We start from the raw sequence: 16,197 nt of genomic DNA on the forward strand, positions 1-16,197 counted from the left end.
CCTGACACACGCAGGCATCCCAGCATCCCTTCGACCACCAGCTTCACCCTCCAAAACCACGCTGGCACCGGCTCCCTCACAGCCCAGCGCAACTGTGTGCAGTTATACGAGGCCCCCGCACTAACGAGCAGCTTTTTGACATATGGATGCGAATAGTCTGATGGACTAATTAACAGGGACTTCCAGGACTGCCGAGCGGCTGGAGCAGCCGTGCGGGAACCTGAAGCCTGGCCCTGAGCCTGCTGCTTGTCCAAGTGGCGTGAAAAGCAATGATCAAATCGAGCCATCCTGTGGTTTTCTGCAATTCCTCCTCAAATATAAAAAGCTATTTGAAGGGGAATAGCAGAAAGGTCTTCTCCTGGCAAAAGGTTCAGATCTGGCCATCAGCCACATCAGAAACGTCATGCTTTACACCACGGCCCGGGCTTGCTCTCTCCTGCTGCTGCTTGCAAGGCTGGATGTGCACCTCCAGATCTCCCTGGGAGATCTTCACAGGAGAGGGAGATGCTTCCTGCAGCTGTTTCTTGTGTGTCGAAGGGAAATAAACCAAAGGTTTAAAGTCATGCTCAACCTCTTCCCTGTCGCTCGTGTTTCCCACCTGTGCTACCGCAGCAGCATCGCCATCCTAGTGCCCCTGGGGACCCCAAGACCATCCGGTCCATCCTGCCCCAGGACAGTCTTGCAGCAAGCAGGAGCAGGAGACTGTTTTGAAAGCAAGAACCTCAGGACTACCATTCCCCACTTATCCATAAGGACAGAGGTTGCCTCCTCAGAGCAAAGCCCCTTGGAGCTCAGCAGAGGTTGTTTTAGGAAAAAAATTAGGAGAGAACAAAGTTGTCTTTTCCTGTCTCCTGCCAGCTGCTGCCTGGCATGTGTCAGGGACTCCTGAGCCTGAGCTCACCCCAGCGCAGTGGTGATCAGCCCTTTATAGCTGGGTCTGCCACAAACACATCCCTTCCCTCTCTGGACCTTCACAGCCTTCAGCCCCAGGCACCGTCCTGGGGCAGTCTCAGCTCCCTGACTCCACTGCGCACTGGCCTGTTGAATACCCATCACCCAGCTATTCCTCAGGGGGCCTTCCTGGCCTTCCCCATAAGAATTAGGGAGAAATCAATCACTTTTTCACCATTCATGATTTTATGCATCTCTGATATTCCCAGTTGACTTCCTGGGCCAGAAGGTGTCAGCCTTATTGCTTCCCATACAGGAGCTGGTCCACACCACTGAGTGTCTTGGCCAAGTGTCTCGCTACCATTCCCAGGGCTGTTCGATCCTCTTTGAGGTAAAGGCACCAACATTTAAGATGGTGCTCAAGACATCTGTATAAATCCAAGGGATGCCCACCTCATGGCATCTCTCACCCCCATCTCCATTCTCTCCCCAATAATTTCTGATTCTCCACAGCTGCAGTTTTGTTGACTGTTGTCAACTTTTTGAGTTTGTTTTTTTTTCTTCCTAAGAAGCGCTTGCAATGACTCTATGTTCTCCATCTGAAGTGATGACAGCCAACTGAGAGCCCACAGCTGCAGGGACCCCAGGGATGGTCCTGGTGGGAGGAGTCTGCCTCCCTGCCCTCAGTGAAAGGGAAGAGAAAAAAACCAAACTCAGAGTTTGCCTTCCCCTGCCCAAAGTCATCAGGATTGCCATCATATCACGGGATCTTACGGACTTACGGATGCAGCCTCCTGTTGGGTGGCCTGAGCCGCGAAGCGGGCCACGTGGTTGACAATGGGGGAGAAGTTGGTGGGTCCGTAGAAGCGGATGTGGGGCAGGCAGGCTGAGTACGCTTGGACAATGCCCTCCACACCTTCAGGGAAAGCAGAGAAGCCAGGCATTACAATGCACCACAGCCCAGGCCCACCACAAGTCCAAGCATCATTAGCTAACGCTGTCACGAGAGCTGAAGTTAGACCTATCCCCCCCCTCCCCAAACTCATCCAGCTCCACAAGTTTCATCCACCTCAACTCAAATTTTCTAATACCAGGGCTTTGCTCTTTAGTCACTTTGTAGTGAGTCCTCAGACCTTCTGGGGTAAGAGAGCCCTTGTAGTGCCCACAGTCAAAGAAGGCTTTCCTTGGGTTTCTGCAAAAATCCCAGATTCAGCCAAAGAGGCAGAGCAAAAAGAAAAGCAACTCCTGGTCTCTGAGGATAACCAAAAACCAGACAGACATGGAGCAGAGCAGCAGAGAGAAGCAAAACAATCCCAGAAGCACCCTCTGAGCTCCCAAACTGTGTTTGGGACCTGCAGGTCATTGAAGACTCTTCTGCCACACCAGAACAGGGTAAATGGCTGCTCCCCCGAAAGGATGCATGGGCGTATAACTCAAAAATGACCAATTCCACAATTAATCAGCTGATAATCAGTTCTTCGGGAAGGACCTGTCACTAATAAGAGTTGCAGGATGGTGACTTCTGCGCCCCGTAACACCTGCAATAAATCAGGTCCAATGAACCCGTTACAGCTACCAGAGAGGGACTGAACGAAGCAAAGGCAGCAGAAGAGCAGATGTTCACAACCAGGATTCATGAACCAGTGATCAAGGTTTGGAGGCTGCCCAAGTCCCCGTTTTGCTGGGGGCAAAGGCAAAGGTCAAACCAGATGACTTTTGGAGTCCACGGTACCCCTTACCACTTAGGATCTGAGCAGTTCTTCAGCCATGACTGTGACCAGTTCTCAGTTGCTAAATGAAGCATTAAGTCTGAATTTCCCATCTGCTAAACAGGCCTAGTGTTTCTTGCAGGCTTGCTGGAGGAGCAGACGGCTGGTAGGACACACCAGACACCAGCGCGAAGGCGGATTTTACGCTGTCTAAATCCAGTTGGGCCTTCCTACACACCCCCAAATTTCCTCTGCTTTCTTATGAGTGCACCCTTAGCATGTGCTCTGCTTCACTGTTCATGTCTGTCTCTGAACAGACCTTGAAAAATCCCCGAGATGTTATTGGAGAAATGCAGAGGGAAGGACAGAAGACACTGAAGGCATCTAAGGAGTCTTAAAGACCTGGTAGATGCTTACCTGAACAGAACGGGTTTGTGGGATTGAAGTTAATGGCAAACTCATGGGATACCTGTGGAGAAGAGAGACACAAATTAACACAGAGCGCCAGTGCAGAGCAGGCTGTTCACTATCAGTTTAGCTGATGCTGCAAGGATGGTTTGGGTCTGATGCTCCCCCGGGGCAGGACCCGGTGGTCACAGACATTACGTTCCATCCTGTTGGGTCAGCAACACTTCCCAGCCCTCCACTACCCAAACAGCAAGGATTCGCAGAGACAAACTGTCCTGGTTTCAGCTGGGATAGAGTTAACTGTCTTCCCAGTAGCTGGTACAGTGCTATGTTTTGAGTTCAGTATGTGAAGAATGTTGATAACACTGATGTTTTCAGTTGTTGCTCAGTAGTGTTTAGACTATAGTCAAGGATTTTTCAGCTTCTCATGCCCAGCCAGGGCACAAGAAGTTGGCAGAGGACACAGCCAGGGCACCTGACCCAAAGTGGCCAACGGTGTATTCCATACCATGGGACGTCCCATCTAGTTTAGGAACTGGGAAGTGGGGGCGGGGAATCGCCGCTCGGGGACTGGCTGGGTGTCAGTCGGCGGGTGGTGAGCAATTGCCCTGCGCATCATTTGTACATTCCAATCCTTTTATTACTACTGCTGTCATTTTATTAGTGTTATCATTATCATTATTAGTTTCTTCTTTTCTATTCTATTAAACCGTTCTTATCTCAACCCACGAGTTTTACTTCTTTTTCCCGATATTCCCCCCATCCCGCTGGATGGGGGGGAGTGAGTGAGCAGCTGCGTGGTGCTTAGTTGCTGGCTGGGGTTAAACCACGACACAAACATGGTCAGGGTTGAGCAGCATTTTAGGATGGACTGGTTCCTCAATCCCCCCATCACGGAGCCACCTGAAATTATCACATCACGCATTCTGCTACAGCTATCCAAGCAGGTTTGTCCAGATGGCTTCCCACTGGCTGCCTAGAGGGAAAGCATGCAGCAGGGATGCGCTCAGCCAGCTGGGCCATCTCACCAGTCACTAGGAGAAATTACTTCATCCTATAGCAGCTTATAAAAGGAGAAAACTCAATTAACAATACAGGGAGCCCCAGTTCTGGCAGCATCCCGGTTCCCCATCTCTCTGCAAGTGACATGCCACAACAGGAGGGAAGCAGGCACAGAGTGAGCTGGGCTGAAGACCTGATCTGCCATGTCAGCTACCATGACAAAGCCAGCAGATGACTAGCTTCATCACCTGGGTCATCATGACAGTGAAAGCCAGCACAGGAGAGGTGATGTGAATGCTTGGGAGTGATGGACAGCAAGTCCCAGCACAGTCTGGGCTGGTTTTCATTGACCATGAAACCATTCCTCCTCCAAGGCAAGTAGGTGCAAGATCCCTCAGGTTTTCTACCACATCCTTTCAAGCTGAGGGAGATGCTCTCACAAGGAGGTCCTGTGGGACACTGGCAAGAGCAGATGGCCCTGCACACCCTGATCCCTGGCCTGTTGCACTAGCCTATCCAGAGAAACCAAACAGCAGTGCTGACTGCAAATCACAAAACCTTCCTCATCTGCTTCCACGGGAAGAGCCTGCAGACAGAGACCACAAAACACTGGGCAACAGTTGCTCTGATCCTACCTCTGCCAGCAAAGGCAGGGCAGCTCAGCGGCCCAGGTGCAAGAGAGGGTCAGGACTCCTGGCCCCCACTATAAACCTTGCCAATGTTGGTGTGGGTCAACAGCTTGCTTGCGGAACGACCATGAGATCTGGGGGCTTAGGCATTCCTCACTCTGCTACCTGCAATCTAGGCACCTTAAGAAGCAAACAGACTCTCAGGAGCACCAAGGATGCGTAACTGCCTCTTCCAGCACCTCTGAAGTTTGAAGGGGGTGATTTGGGCTTTCAGGCCGCCAGCTCAAGGGCTCTGAAACAAAAAGCTCCCACTCTGTTCATGCCAGAGTTACAAAACAAGGATATTTTCTCCCTCTCAGGAGGGTGGAGGTTTGCTGAGCTTCTCAGCCAGCGGATCGCTTCGGGACATGCGTATTCATAACGCTGGCAAAATGACTGTCCTCTAAAGCGCTGTGTGAAGCAGAAGTCCTCCTGAGACTGCAAAAGCAACACTGATTCAGACTTTCCAATTATACTGGGCATTGTGTTGAAAGCAGCAGAAACTATTTTTGCAAGAGGCTGTGGGGTGGGAAATAGCAACCCAACAAAAGTAGGTCAACAAAAAGTCCTCCCCGTGCTGCAAAGCTGACGAGCTGTCGGACCGGTGAATGTCCATCAAGAGCCTGCTTGGGTCTCTCCATGCCTGTTGAGCACAACCAGTAACACTCCCAGCCACCAGTAACCCCAGGGTTAGAGACGTAGTCTGAAATGCATGACTTGGTTTTGCATACGCCCTTTCTTGCAGAAGCCTCAATTTTGGGCAATGTATCCAAATTCAAATTTCTTGATTTTCAGTTGTAAAGAGCTCATTTTTTTTTTTAGAAGAAGATGTTCAAAATTCTGCCATACCAGTATTTATAGACAAGGCAAGCAAAAATATTTCCATGTTTTGCACTGCATAAAAGGGTTTTCTCTTTCTTTTAAGAGCAGCAACGAAATGGTTTGGAGCTGTGTTCCTCACCATCTACAGACCAGACCCCCTGCATAGCAGAAGTGTTGCAAAACCTCCTTTGGAGTTTTTTAGGATTATATATATATCTATATCTCTGCTAGAAAATTCAACAGAAGGCTTCAAAATACCCCCCCCCCCCAAAAAAAAAAAAAGATCTCATTCCCTATTCAGCTCGTACTTTGAAAAACGGTTTCTGTGGAGTCCAATTAAATGGATAGGGAGCATCTACAGGTATCACATTCACCAGTAACTCACAGGGAGAAACTCTCAAACCACCCCAAATGGTAAGACGTTCATCTGCAGCCAGCCTGTGTCCTCTTGAGTCCTGGATGGGGACAGCCATAGCTCCATCTTTTCCCATCAGGGATTAGGGACGTGCCTTGCAGACACATGGCTGGAGCCTGTGCCAGAGAACTGACCCCGCAGAGGGTTGTCACCAACTCGAGTGATCCTACCCCTGCCGTGACTCAGTTTCCCTATATCTATATATAAAAAGGCAAATGGATGGAAGCCTTTGGGATGGCACATCGGCAAAGTTGCCAGCTTCCTTTGGCCGACCCCATCTCCCAAACCCAGGGCGACTGGTGGGGCTCCGATGTTAAGCATCACCCTCTCCGCTGCTGCCTTGCCTTTGCTCATCCCCCAGAAACCACAACCCATCTGCTTCCCTCTCCTCTTCCCTACTGGGAAACCGCTCGAGGCTCTGTACAGAGCTGTTACACGGCAAGATGTTCTTTGACATTTCCAACAAGACTTTTGTGTGCAAAACATCTCGACGCGCGCCTGGGAAGCGTTGGGGGAGCCATGGCAACGGGAGCACAAAGCACCATTTATACGACTCTTATCTCTCAACTATCTTCTCCATTTCCACTCCGGTCTGGGGGTACGACAGCCACCTTCATCGTGTCCCCCCGAGGAGTATCATCACCCACGCTGCTCCCCGACGCCTGCCTGCTGGAACGCAGGGCGCGGGTTTCAATGAAGAACCACTGCTTTGGCTTTGAAATTACCCAATGAGCCTTGATGGCCAAAAAACCTTTAACAAGCGAGTCGAGCTGGTGATGCACAGACTCCATGGGCCAGACAAGCCTGGGAGGGATGAAGGCCCAGGCTGGAGCGGCACAGGGCGGTGCAGGGGGAATGGCCCCACTGCTAATGTGAGACAACCGATGGGTCGCTCAGGGCATTAGGGCTGGTGACCTTTAGGCATGGGCCAAGCACCTGGGGAGGGAGAGCTGCTCTCCACTAGGGTTTACACGGGCTTAGACATCATTCTGGGGGAAAACAAGGTGGTTTTTCTGGTAGTGCTTATGGAGTATCCCCAGGCCTGCAGGAGCAGTAGGAAATATTTCTGCAGCAGGCTGCAGGAGGCAGCCACAGCGGGGGCACAGGAGTAGCATCCCTCTGCCCCCCAGCCCCTAGCCAGCATCCTCGACCTGGTACCCACCTCCAGCCTTGCAGGAAGGGTCATTTCCAGCCCAGCGATGTGTTTCCCACAGGTGCTGAGGGATGTTCGCTGTAACAATTTGCCCATTCCTCCAGCAGCCCGAGCCACCATGCCCTTTCCATTCCCACTGCATTTTCCATTCCCATTCCTCTCCCCAAGTAATAAATCCCTGACGGCAGCTGGCTGTTAGTCCTTGGAAGCTGCCTATTTTCCCACCAAAAGTGGTGAAGTGACAGACCAGAGACATTTGCCGGCCAAGGAGGATGAATCAGCTCCAAAGTGCACATGGAGGGATCTCCTCCTGTGGCTGGCAAACAGGGAGAGCTCCCACTTGAGTCACATGAATTTTGGCTGCTGGGAGAGCAGAGAAAAGCGCAAAGTCGGGGCAGGCAGGACATCCTCAGCCTCGAGGGCTGGAAGCGATGAGCTTCCCTGCCCAATTCACAGCCACTGGTGACTTACATGCCCCACTGCGCTCAGCCCAGAGCAAACCTCCCCTCCCAAAGAACACAAAAGGCTCCCTGAAATTCAACCCCCAACCCAAAGCTGGGAACTTCTCTAAACCAGCGAGCAGAAAGAAAATGCACATTAAGGGCGTGAGCAAAGAGCAGCCAAAAGACCCAGCCAGTAATGAAAGACGGTGGTGTCCTGGCACACCTTCTCAGCCGTGAGAAGATGCTCCCCATCAGCCAGCATGGGCTGCAGGAACAGCCCCAACGCCTGCCCAACTGATGAGCAGAATGCTCCAGCTCACACCCTTGCAGGACCAGGGTGCCTTTAACCCCTTCAGTGCCTAATCCCAACAAAAGATCAAAGTGGCTTTTGGGAAGACCCCTCTTTTCCAGTCCTTGTAGGCTCTGCCCGTACAACATCATGTTGAGGCTACCCAGCTCCCAGTCCCCTTCCAGACTCTGCCGTGATCTCACACATTCATCCAGGAGCCTTTTCCCTTGCCTGGAATCGTTCCTGCCTCCTGCCAGGAAAATAAATCAATGCCTGACTCTGCCTGTTAATGCCAGGGAGCTGCTGCTCTTAGAAGGGAGGAACGGGCTGCCCGTGCCCCATCCCCGCCCACCTGCAGTGCCACATCTCAGTTGCCACCAGCTGAAATCCCACATCTGCCCATTCTCCCTCTGCCCAACAGGTTTTCCCCGACCAAGCCAGCCGGGAAGCCCCAGCAGCTCCACTCCTGCCCAGGCAATATCAGGACAAACCCATCTCAAACGCACAGATGGCCACAACACTTCACCTTCCAGTCTGGCGGGAGCTGGGCGCCAAATCCCAGAGCAGGAAACATCTTGTCTCTAAAAGAGAAGAAGAAAAACGTATGGATGTATTTACGCACACGAAGCAGGCTTGCATGGCTCTTGCTATGGCCTCCTCATGCTACCAGCTGCCCAACGCCCAGCTACAGAGAAAGTGCCAGCTAAAAAAGGTGCCAGCCTTCCCTCCTCCCAAAACAATGCAGTGCCTTTAAGAATCATGAGAGCTGAACAGAAAGAGAATAGATGTTCCCCTTCGGCTTTTGATCTTTAGAGAAAAAAAGAGTCCAGCTTTGCTTCGTCACCCACAGGGATAAGGAACATCCTCTTGCCCAAACACCCGAGTCTCTTGCAGATGCATAACCCTGGAGATTTAAAAAAAATTACCTATCCATTTTGGTCACAAAAGCCAGCACGGCGAGACCATCAGATTTCTGTTTTGTTTTCTCTATTGATGTCTAAGATGATATTTTTCTGTGTTGCACACCTCAGGGCACCTGGGGAACAAGGCAGGCTGGCAGTGCAGCTGCCAACAGCAAATACCAGCAAGCTGAGGGCATCTCCTCTGCGCCGAGAAAGCACCAAATGGCTGGTCCCCACCTCTGCTAGTGCACCCTTCCTCTCAACAGTGGTGATGGGGGGAGAGGAGAAACCCTGTCCTTACCCTCTCCTCCTCTTGTGTCCCAATGTCTGTGGTAATTTTCTCCCAAGGAGCTTTTCAAAAGCAAGGTATTATTTAGCCCTGGCTTTGCAGATGGGAAGTCAAGGCACATGCATCCCAGCAGCCCCTCGGCAAGCCAGGGAAACATCTGCAAAACAGGGGTGGAGGCAGAAGGGCACGGTGCTTACGAGTCATAGTCCTGGATGATCTGGCCGACAGCCCAGATAGCCGACAAGTACTCGTTTGTCCCCATGGGGTTGATATAGTGCAAAGAAGAGGGGTCTCGTGGGTTCCCATTGGAGGCTGTGAAGTCAATCCCAACCTGGGGGACAAGAGAAGGACAGACCCGTCCTCCGTTAGCAGACACCACCACGGACCTTGCCACCGAGCCACCATTGCCTTTGAGGTCCACACACAGTCCCATCAAGACCCAAACCTCACAAAATCCAGCTTTTCACCTTCCCTAAAAAAAGCTGATTAAATACTAGGTTAGGCAAAGCCATTCACTATTACATGTACATTTTTCACCAGCAAGCATCACATAAGGTGTCCCAAAGCAGCCCCTGCTCCTGGAGCAAGCCACCACCACCTCCAGCTCAGGACTCTCCCTGCCCATCTCCCAGGCCTTAAGCTCAGGAACTGAGTAGCCCCACAGACACCAAAGCAGCCAGAGCCACCTGGGCATTTGGATCTCAAGGTCTTTGATCAAAGACTCACAACCCTGAGCAGATCTTTCCCTGCAGCCACTCTTCATTGGGCTTCCCTGGGGACCAATATACGCGGAGCTCTCAGGAGACTTTGTCAGCAAGGCACTCATTTTTCTCCCTCCTCAATTAGGCTTTCTATTTAAAGACATTTGTAGAAATGCCTATCTCAGACCCAGTTAAACCTGGTCAGAAGAGGTGAGACGCTGAGCCACCTGATCTGAAATGACTGGGAAGGAAAAGGTGGGAAGAGGCAAGCAGGCAGCGTGACTGCACTCGTCTTGTTTGCTTAGCAAATAGGCAAAACTCAAAATAACTCCGCCGGCTAAATTGAGCTCAGGGGATTCGCGAGGGATTTTGCTCCGTATTCATAATGGGAGAGGACGAACTGCGATTTGGCTGAGACGGGACCTTGGCCTGGCTGGGCCAAGGAGACATCACAGCCCAGGACGTGCCACCACCCTCTGCCAGGGTGGCTGGTAAAACAGGCTTGACAGGACAAGGGGACGTGGTTTTAAACTGGAAGAGGGTAAGTTTAGATTGGAGATAAGGGAGAAATGTTGTACAATGAGGGTGGTGAGGCACTGGAACAGGTTGCCCAGAGAAGTTGTAGATGTCCCATCATTGGAAGCATTCAAGGTGAGGTTGGACAGGGCTTTGAGCAACCTGATCTAATGGAAGACATCCCTGCCCATGGCAGGTAGGTTGGATTGATGATCTGCAAAGGTCCCTTCCAACCCAAACCATCCTACGGTTCTATGAAAACCCAACTTCTATATCAAGCAACTTTACAGCCTTACCAACCTGTGGTTCACTGCCGTAACACCCACGCTTGTGTGCCCAGCTCCTGCCAAGCCACCACAGGCATGGTCAGAGAGCAAGAGGGAAACTGAGGCACGGGGAGGGGGCTCAGTGGACTGAGAGAGATGCATGCCCCACTCATGCAAGCAGTGTCACCCAGAGCAGCACTCGGGCAACAAATTTCAGAGGGATGCAGCTGGTCTGCCTCTAGCACAAGGCAAGCGGCCAGGCACCATGCCCCTCTTCTCTGCAGCTTCAGCCCTTCTCTCCCCACCATCTCCCTTGGCAGGGAGGACACCAGCAGCCTTTCCAAATTGCAGTGGTGCATGCAGCAGCATCCTCCTCCCAGCTCAGGCATTCCTGCAGTGTTGCATCCATTGCAGACCCACACAGGTTTTTGGACCAAAGGTGCCTTGAGAGGGGGAGAAACCCTCCAATAACTGGCAGATTTTTAGATGAGTGGAAGCATTTCTGCATTCAAGCCTAATTCATGCAAGAGCTCTGTGCTACCAATAAACTTAATGATTTTCTCTTCTATTCACTCTCCAGCACCAAGACCTTAGCTCACAGCAGCAGAACAGCACACAAAAAGCTCTCCCAATCACTCCTGTTCCTATGGCAACTCTTCCTCCTCCTCCTACTCTCCCCCCATCATGTTTTTAGACGAAATAACAAAATACAAACTGAAATACTGCAAGTGCCTGCAGCTCTCCGGATACTGCACCAGAGAAGTTTGCAGAAATTGAAAACCCCACTTCTGCATTGTGGCAGTTTCACTCAGGGTTGTAACGTCCTCGATTAGTTACTCCTGACAAGCCATAGTCCAGCTTGAAAGAAGGTGGAAATGCCAGTAAAAATGCAGAAAACCATCTCATTAACAGCCCAAAGCCTCTCAGCTGGCTTCAAAATAAGGAGAGCTTCCATAAAAAAACTGGAGGGTTGTTAAACCCTACGATAGGGAGAGAAGTCGGTAACATTTTGTGAAGGGTCACAAGGTCTTTGTGCGAGTCTGACCTTCAGCCAAAGTCTAGCCAGCTCCCTCTGTGCTACTGGACGCACCTGAACATCACCATAATGACCACCAAAAATGCCCAAACCACATCGTTTAACAGCAAAATGAGGCAGCTCCTCATCGCCATGAAAAGCCACCCAAGCTGGTGCCAAATCTCATGCAGAACCTCCCTCCCCAGGTTTGACCATTAAATATGTGTTACTATTACTGGGCAAAGAGAAGTAAAAGTCCTTACAGTAAACATTAGCTGGCAGCCTCCCAGGATGTAGTCCAGGAAGGAGAAATCTCTGGTTACCTGAAAGACAACAAAAAATAAATGTTTGGCAATCATCACCATGGCAGAACGAAAATAAATAAATACACGGAAAGTGCCCAAGCCTGCAGTCACTGTGAGTTTGGGCCTTGGGGGGACCTTCAGCCACATGCCAAAGCAATGGGAAGAACCACGTGGGTCTCCCATGGCAGCATTTTGGCACTTCATGAGTCGCGTGGGGCCAAGTAAGGCCGTGTGTTAGTCCAAAGCTGGCGTGGGAGGTCTGGATGGGGATCCTGGAGAGCTGGAAGTGTCCACCATGGTGAACTGAATGGAAGATCCTCTCCCCATGGCCAAAACGGTCTCAAACGACCGGCAGATCTGGTGTGGGAAGAGCTGTGTTGGTGCTTTCACCGCTGTGCTGCTGCCATGCAAAAAGAGGACTTTGCCAACACCTCAGCTCACAAGAAGGATCTCTCCCACCTGCACCCAACCCTTGTCCTCAAGGAGACACCAAGCAGTTGGTAAGCACCCACAGCTTGGGCTTCATGCAGACGCTGCCCATGTTGACCACCTCCTCCTGGGTCTGTGACCACCTGGGTGGAGGGTGGCACCAGCAACTCAGTACATGAGGTGCTCCAAGTGGAGAGAAACCCAGGCAGAAAGGAAATCACACTTTTATTCATGGTCTGCAGGACCTGTGCTTGGAAACGCAAGGGTGCTGGAGGCAGAAGGGATGGGGGGAGCTCGGGAAGACCTGAGCTCAGCCAGAAGAGGAAGGAAACATCCTGATGTCATACTCACTTTGCAGGACTTGACAATGATGATCCCAGAGTTCTTGTAATTCTTTTTCTTCTTCTGCTTTTTGGGGTTAATGCACTCTAGCTCAAGCTGTAACACATGAGACAGACAGTGGTCTGAGAGCAGTGCTGGGCTGTGCCAGGTGTCTGCAGATGCCACCAGTGGCCACATGCTGTGGACACCCTCCCTCCACGTGTTCCAAAGTGCTGAAGAAACATACATGAATCACAGTGAGCTACTAGTATTTAATGATGGAAACGGAGGCTCAGACCAGCCTGGTGATGGCCCTGGAGATGTCAATGAGCCTTTCCCCCCCATCTCAGCCAGGCTGTGGCTGGACCCTACTGATCCCAACCTGCAAACACACCAGCATGTGGTGCCTGGTCTACAGCCAGAGCATCTCTGTCCCTGCTTCTGTATTTACCCTCATCAGCATGGCCACACAAAAGGATGAGGCATATCACGAGGAACTGCCCCAGGGAGAAGGGATGCTGAAGGGCGATACACACTGGTGGCAAGCAGCGGCCACTTGCTTTTGGAGGCACCTTCCTCTGCCTGAAGCCTGCGGCAGCTGTGGTCAGAGAGCGGCGGCAGCTGGGAACGGCTTTACCAAGGAACGGACAGTGCCCGACCTTCCGTGACAAGCCAAGCGAGGGGAGGAGGCAGAGAGAGCCCATCCCCAGGTGGACCCATGTTATGCACAGGGGCACAGCAGCATAGGTTGCAAATCCAGTGGAAAAACGGGCTCAATGCCTGCCTCTGGCACCATCAGCTTGTGCAGTCCTGGACAGGACACTTCATGACTTTGTGCCTTGGTTTCCCCAGCCAGGAAATTTTTCTCATTGTACCATGCATGGTGTTTCACACACCCCCAAGTCTCGGCCAAGCCCTCGTCTTGGTTTTGTAATCCTAGCGACGATGGCAGTGAAAAGCTCTGCTTATCCAGGAGTCTTCGCGACAGGCCTTTGATCAGGTGGCATCTACCAAGGCTTTTGGCCAGCACTTCGGGGGGAAGACAGGGACACCTTTGGCCAAAAAAATGGTGTAGAGTTGCACAGAAGCTGACACTTCTGAGGACGAGGCTGTCCTTGCTGCAGATGCAGCCCCAGCAGCATGTCACACCTCCCCATCTGACCCCCCAAATCACAGGGCACCCCCAAATCACAGGTGCTGCTTCAAACATCTCAGCAGAACTCAATTTTTCGGGCAAGACTGCCTCAGCCCTCTCTCTAGCTCAGATGCTTTGGCTACAACGGTGGCCTGGGTCACTCATGGTGTGGGTGGGAGGAGAAAGGTGGTTGGACTTGGCTTCTTCTCAGCACAGGTTGATGGTCTCAGCCCAAGTCCACCACCAACCCCAAGGAGCCCCCTCCTCGTTCTTCCCTGAAAGCATGTTGGCACTTACTGGAAAGGCATCTTGGGCTTCGCACATCCTGGCCACCGAGGTCTGAAACTCCCCGATGAAGTCGTGTCCCCCATCACTGTCATAGTCATAACACATCACCTAGGGCGGGAGGAGCACAAACCAGCCTCAGACGCAGTAACTATCTCCTGCAAGGACACTTGCTGAAGTTCCCAACCTCTCCTGTTAGAGACCCCAAACAGGCTTTTTTATTGTTTTGGGGAGTGGTTCTGCTTTAGTTTTTTAGTTGTTTTTTTTTAATAAACCAGCCATGGGGTTTTAGATGTTTAACAATCAATCCCAGAGACTGACTGTACAAGCTGAAGGGACCCCAGTTACCTTTATCAGTTTCTCTACATCTCCATCGCACAGTGACACCAAAGGCACAGTGAACGGCTTCCAGACGGGGTCCAGTGTGTACTTGATCACCTGCGGGGTGGGAGCAGAGGGTGCCATTACAACGGGCACATCTGCAGGGGGAGATTGGAACAAAGCAGAGACACGTCTCCAAGAGTGTGTTCTCAGTGAGCCAGGCCAGGCAAGCTGCGGAAAGCCCCATCTCAGCCCTCTTCTGCCTCCTTAACTTAGACACAGCGGCTCCCCCTTCTCAGGCTGTAGCATGTGTGAGTTACAACAGATTAATTTCATTACTTTGGGTGATTTATCCACCTCCAGGGGTCAATTAAATAAACCTGCTTGAGAAAACAGCTGCAGCAGACTGGGCAGCATGGGCACAACCATGCCCAGAGCATGGGCACAACCACTTACCCACCAGTTCAAGGCCAGCAGCTACTATTTATGCCCTCTGCATCCCACTGCTTGCACCCTACTCACTGCTTACCTGCACCCCCCCCCCAGCACCCCAGTGCAGCCTACATCCATCTGGGGTCTGACCACCGAGAAGATGGAGCAGTGGGATGCTGCAACCAGCTGGGAAAGCCAAACAGCTTCGGGTATGTCCAGCTCTCTCATCTCATCTGTGTAACATCTGCTGCCTGAGCTGGAGAAATAATTGATGCTTTTTGACATTTCCTGAGAGAATGCAATCGCTTGGTGGAAACCTAAGCAAACGCTAGCAGGCTCCAGGCACATGCTGCGTACATCGGAGGTGCCTGCAGGGCAGGTGAAGACCCTCCTTCACAAAGGTGTTGTGCTCAAAAAGAGATTCACGTGAATATTGGTCAAGTCAGACACGGCTGGCAGGTTAATGCTTCTCTGTGCAGGGCAAATGTAGGGATATCTGGCGTGGAGGACCTTGGACCCTTGCAGCCAGAGCAGCAACAGCACAGCCCAGCGAGGAAGAGGTCCACGGGTGCTGCTGCAGGCAAACAGCTGCGTGGGACCTGCAACGGGCATCTTGTTTTACAGACAGGCTCTTGCACGAGACCGGGGGAAACCCTGACACTGCGAGCACAGTTTAGTGGGGAATTTGTAAACACCTCCTCCGGAAGGCTGGGAAGAGCAGGGGCAGCCCACGCAGCCCGAGATGGTGCCTGCACGCTGCCAGCCGCTGGGTCCCCAGGGTGGGTGGGAGAAGGATCCGGCATCTCCATTGCCGGGTGCCCAGCTGGGCGTTCACGCTTGTGCTTAAATAACAGGCTGTAATGTGCGCACTAATCCTTCCCTGCCAGACACCTCCGTGGTGGCATGAGAAATGCCAGCATCAGACTGAAAGCTGGTTTTATTCCTGCACGGAAAGCTGCAAGAATGGGGAACCTTATTTCTTCATATCCGGCCTTAAACACAAAGGTGGTTGCCTGGTATGGGATTCCTCTGAGGGCAGCGGGATACATTTGGGGCTGGGAGGGAGGAGGCTGTTGGAGCACTCATTACTTGAAAGAAAACCTGGCTAGACCCTTATCCAGCAAGACAGGACAGTGGAGGAACCAGGCAGCAACCCAGAGGAAAAATCAGTATATACATCTGCTCCCCATAAACCTGACCTGCTGATAGAGATCCCAATTGCCATGCCTCTTCCAGGAGGAAGGGCTGGAGGTCACTCAAAATCCCCATGTCCAAGAAATACATCTTGGTGAGTCAAAGCCCAGCTACCTGCACTAAACCAGGAGGAAACAACCAAACAAGGTCCCAGCCTGTTCCCGCAGAAATACAAGAGAAATAATAAGGTTAGTATGAATTAAATATGCATGGAAACATGTGTGGGAAAGCACTGAAAAATAAACAGCAGAGCTAGGGTTAAAAGGACGGCCTCTATGGGTACCAC

The 16,197-nt window shown here is 51.7% G+C and overlaps 1 protein-coding gene across 7 annotated transcripts in view; it reads right to left on the bottom strand.

Moving 5' to 3' along the window:
• Positions 1-16,197, bottom strand: part of CPNE2 (copine 2) — a 55,712-nt gene that overhangs the window by 5,022 nt on the left and 34,493 nt on the right. For all 7 annotated transcript variants that reach the window (XM_075040524.1, XM_075040526.1, XM_075040525.1 and 4 more), the window contains 8 exons: positions 14,313-14,402; positions 13,977-14,075; positions 12,575-12,661; positions 11,753-11,812; positions 9,189-9,322; positions 8,327-8,381; positions 3,018-3,069; positions 1,674-1,807 (listed from right to left, as the gene is read on the bottom strand). In XM_075040524.1, the coding sequence (XP_074896625.1) occupies positions 1,674-1,807; positions 3,018-3,069; positions 8,327-8,381; positions 9,189-9,322; positions 11,753-11,812; positions 12,575-12,661; positions 13,977-14,075; positions 14,313-14,402 (711 nt within the window). The remainder of the gene's footprint in view (positions 1-1,673; positions 1,808-3,017; positions 3,070-8,326; positions 8,382-9,188; positions 9,323-11,752; positions 11,813-12,574; positions 12,662-13,976; positions 14,076-14,312; positions 14,403-16,197) is intronic.

The sequence above is a fragment of the Buteo buteo genome, chromosome 11 (genome assembly GCF_964188355.1).
Source record: "Buteo buteo chromosome 11, bButBut1.hap1.1, whole genome shotgun sequence".
In the NCBI taxonomy this organism is placed as follows: domain Eukaryota; kingdom Metazoa; phylum Chordata; class Aves; order Accipitriformes; family Accipitridae; genus Buteo; species Buteo buteo.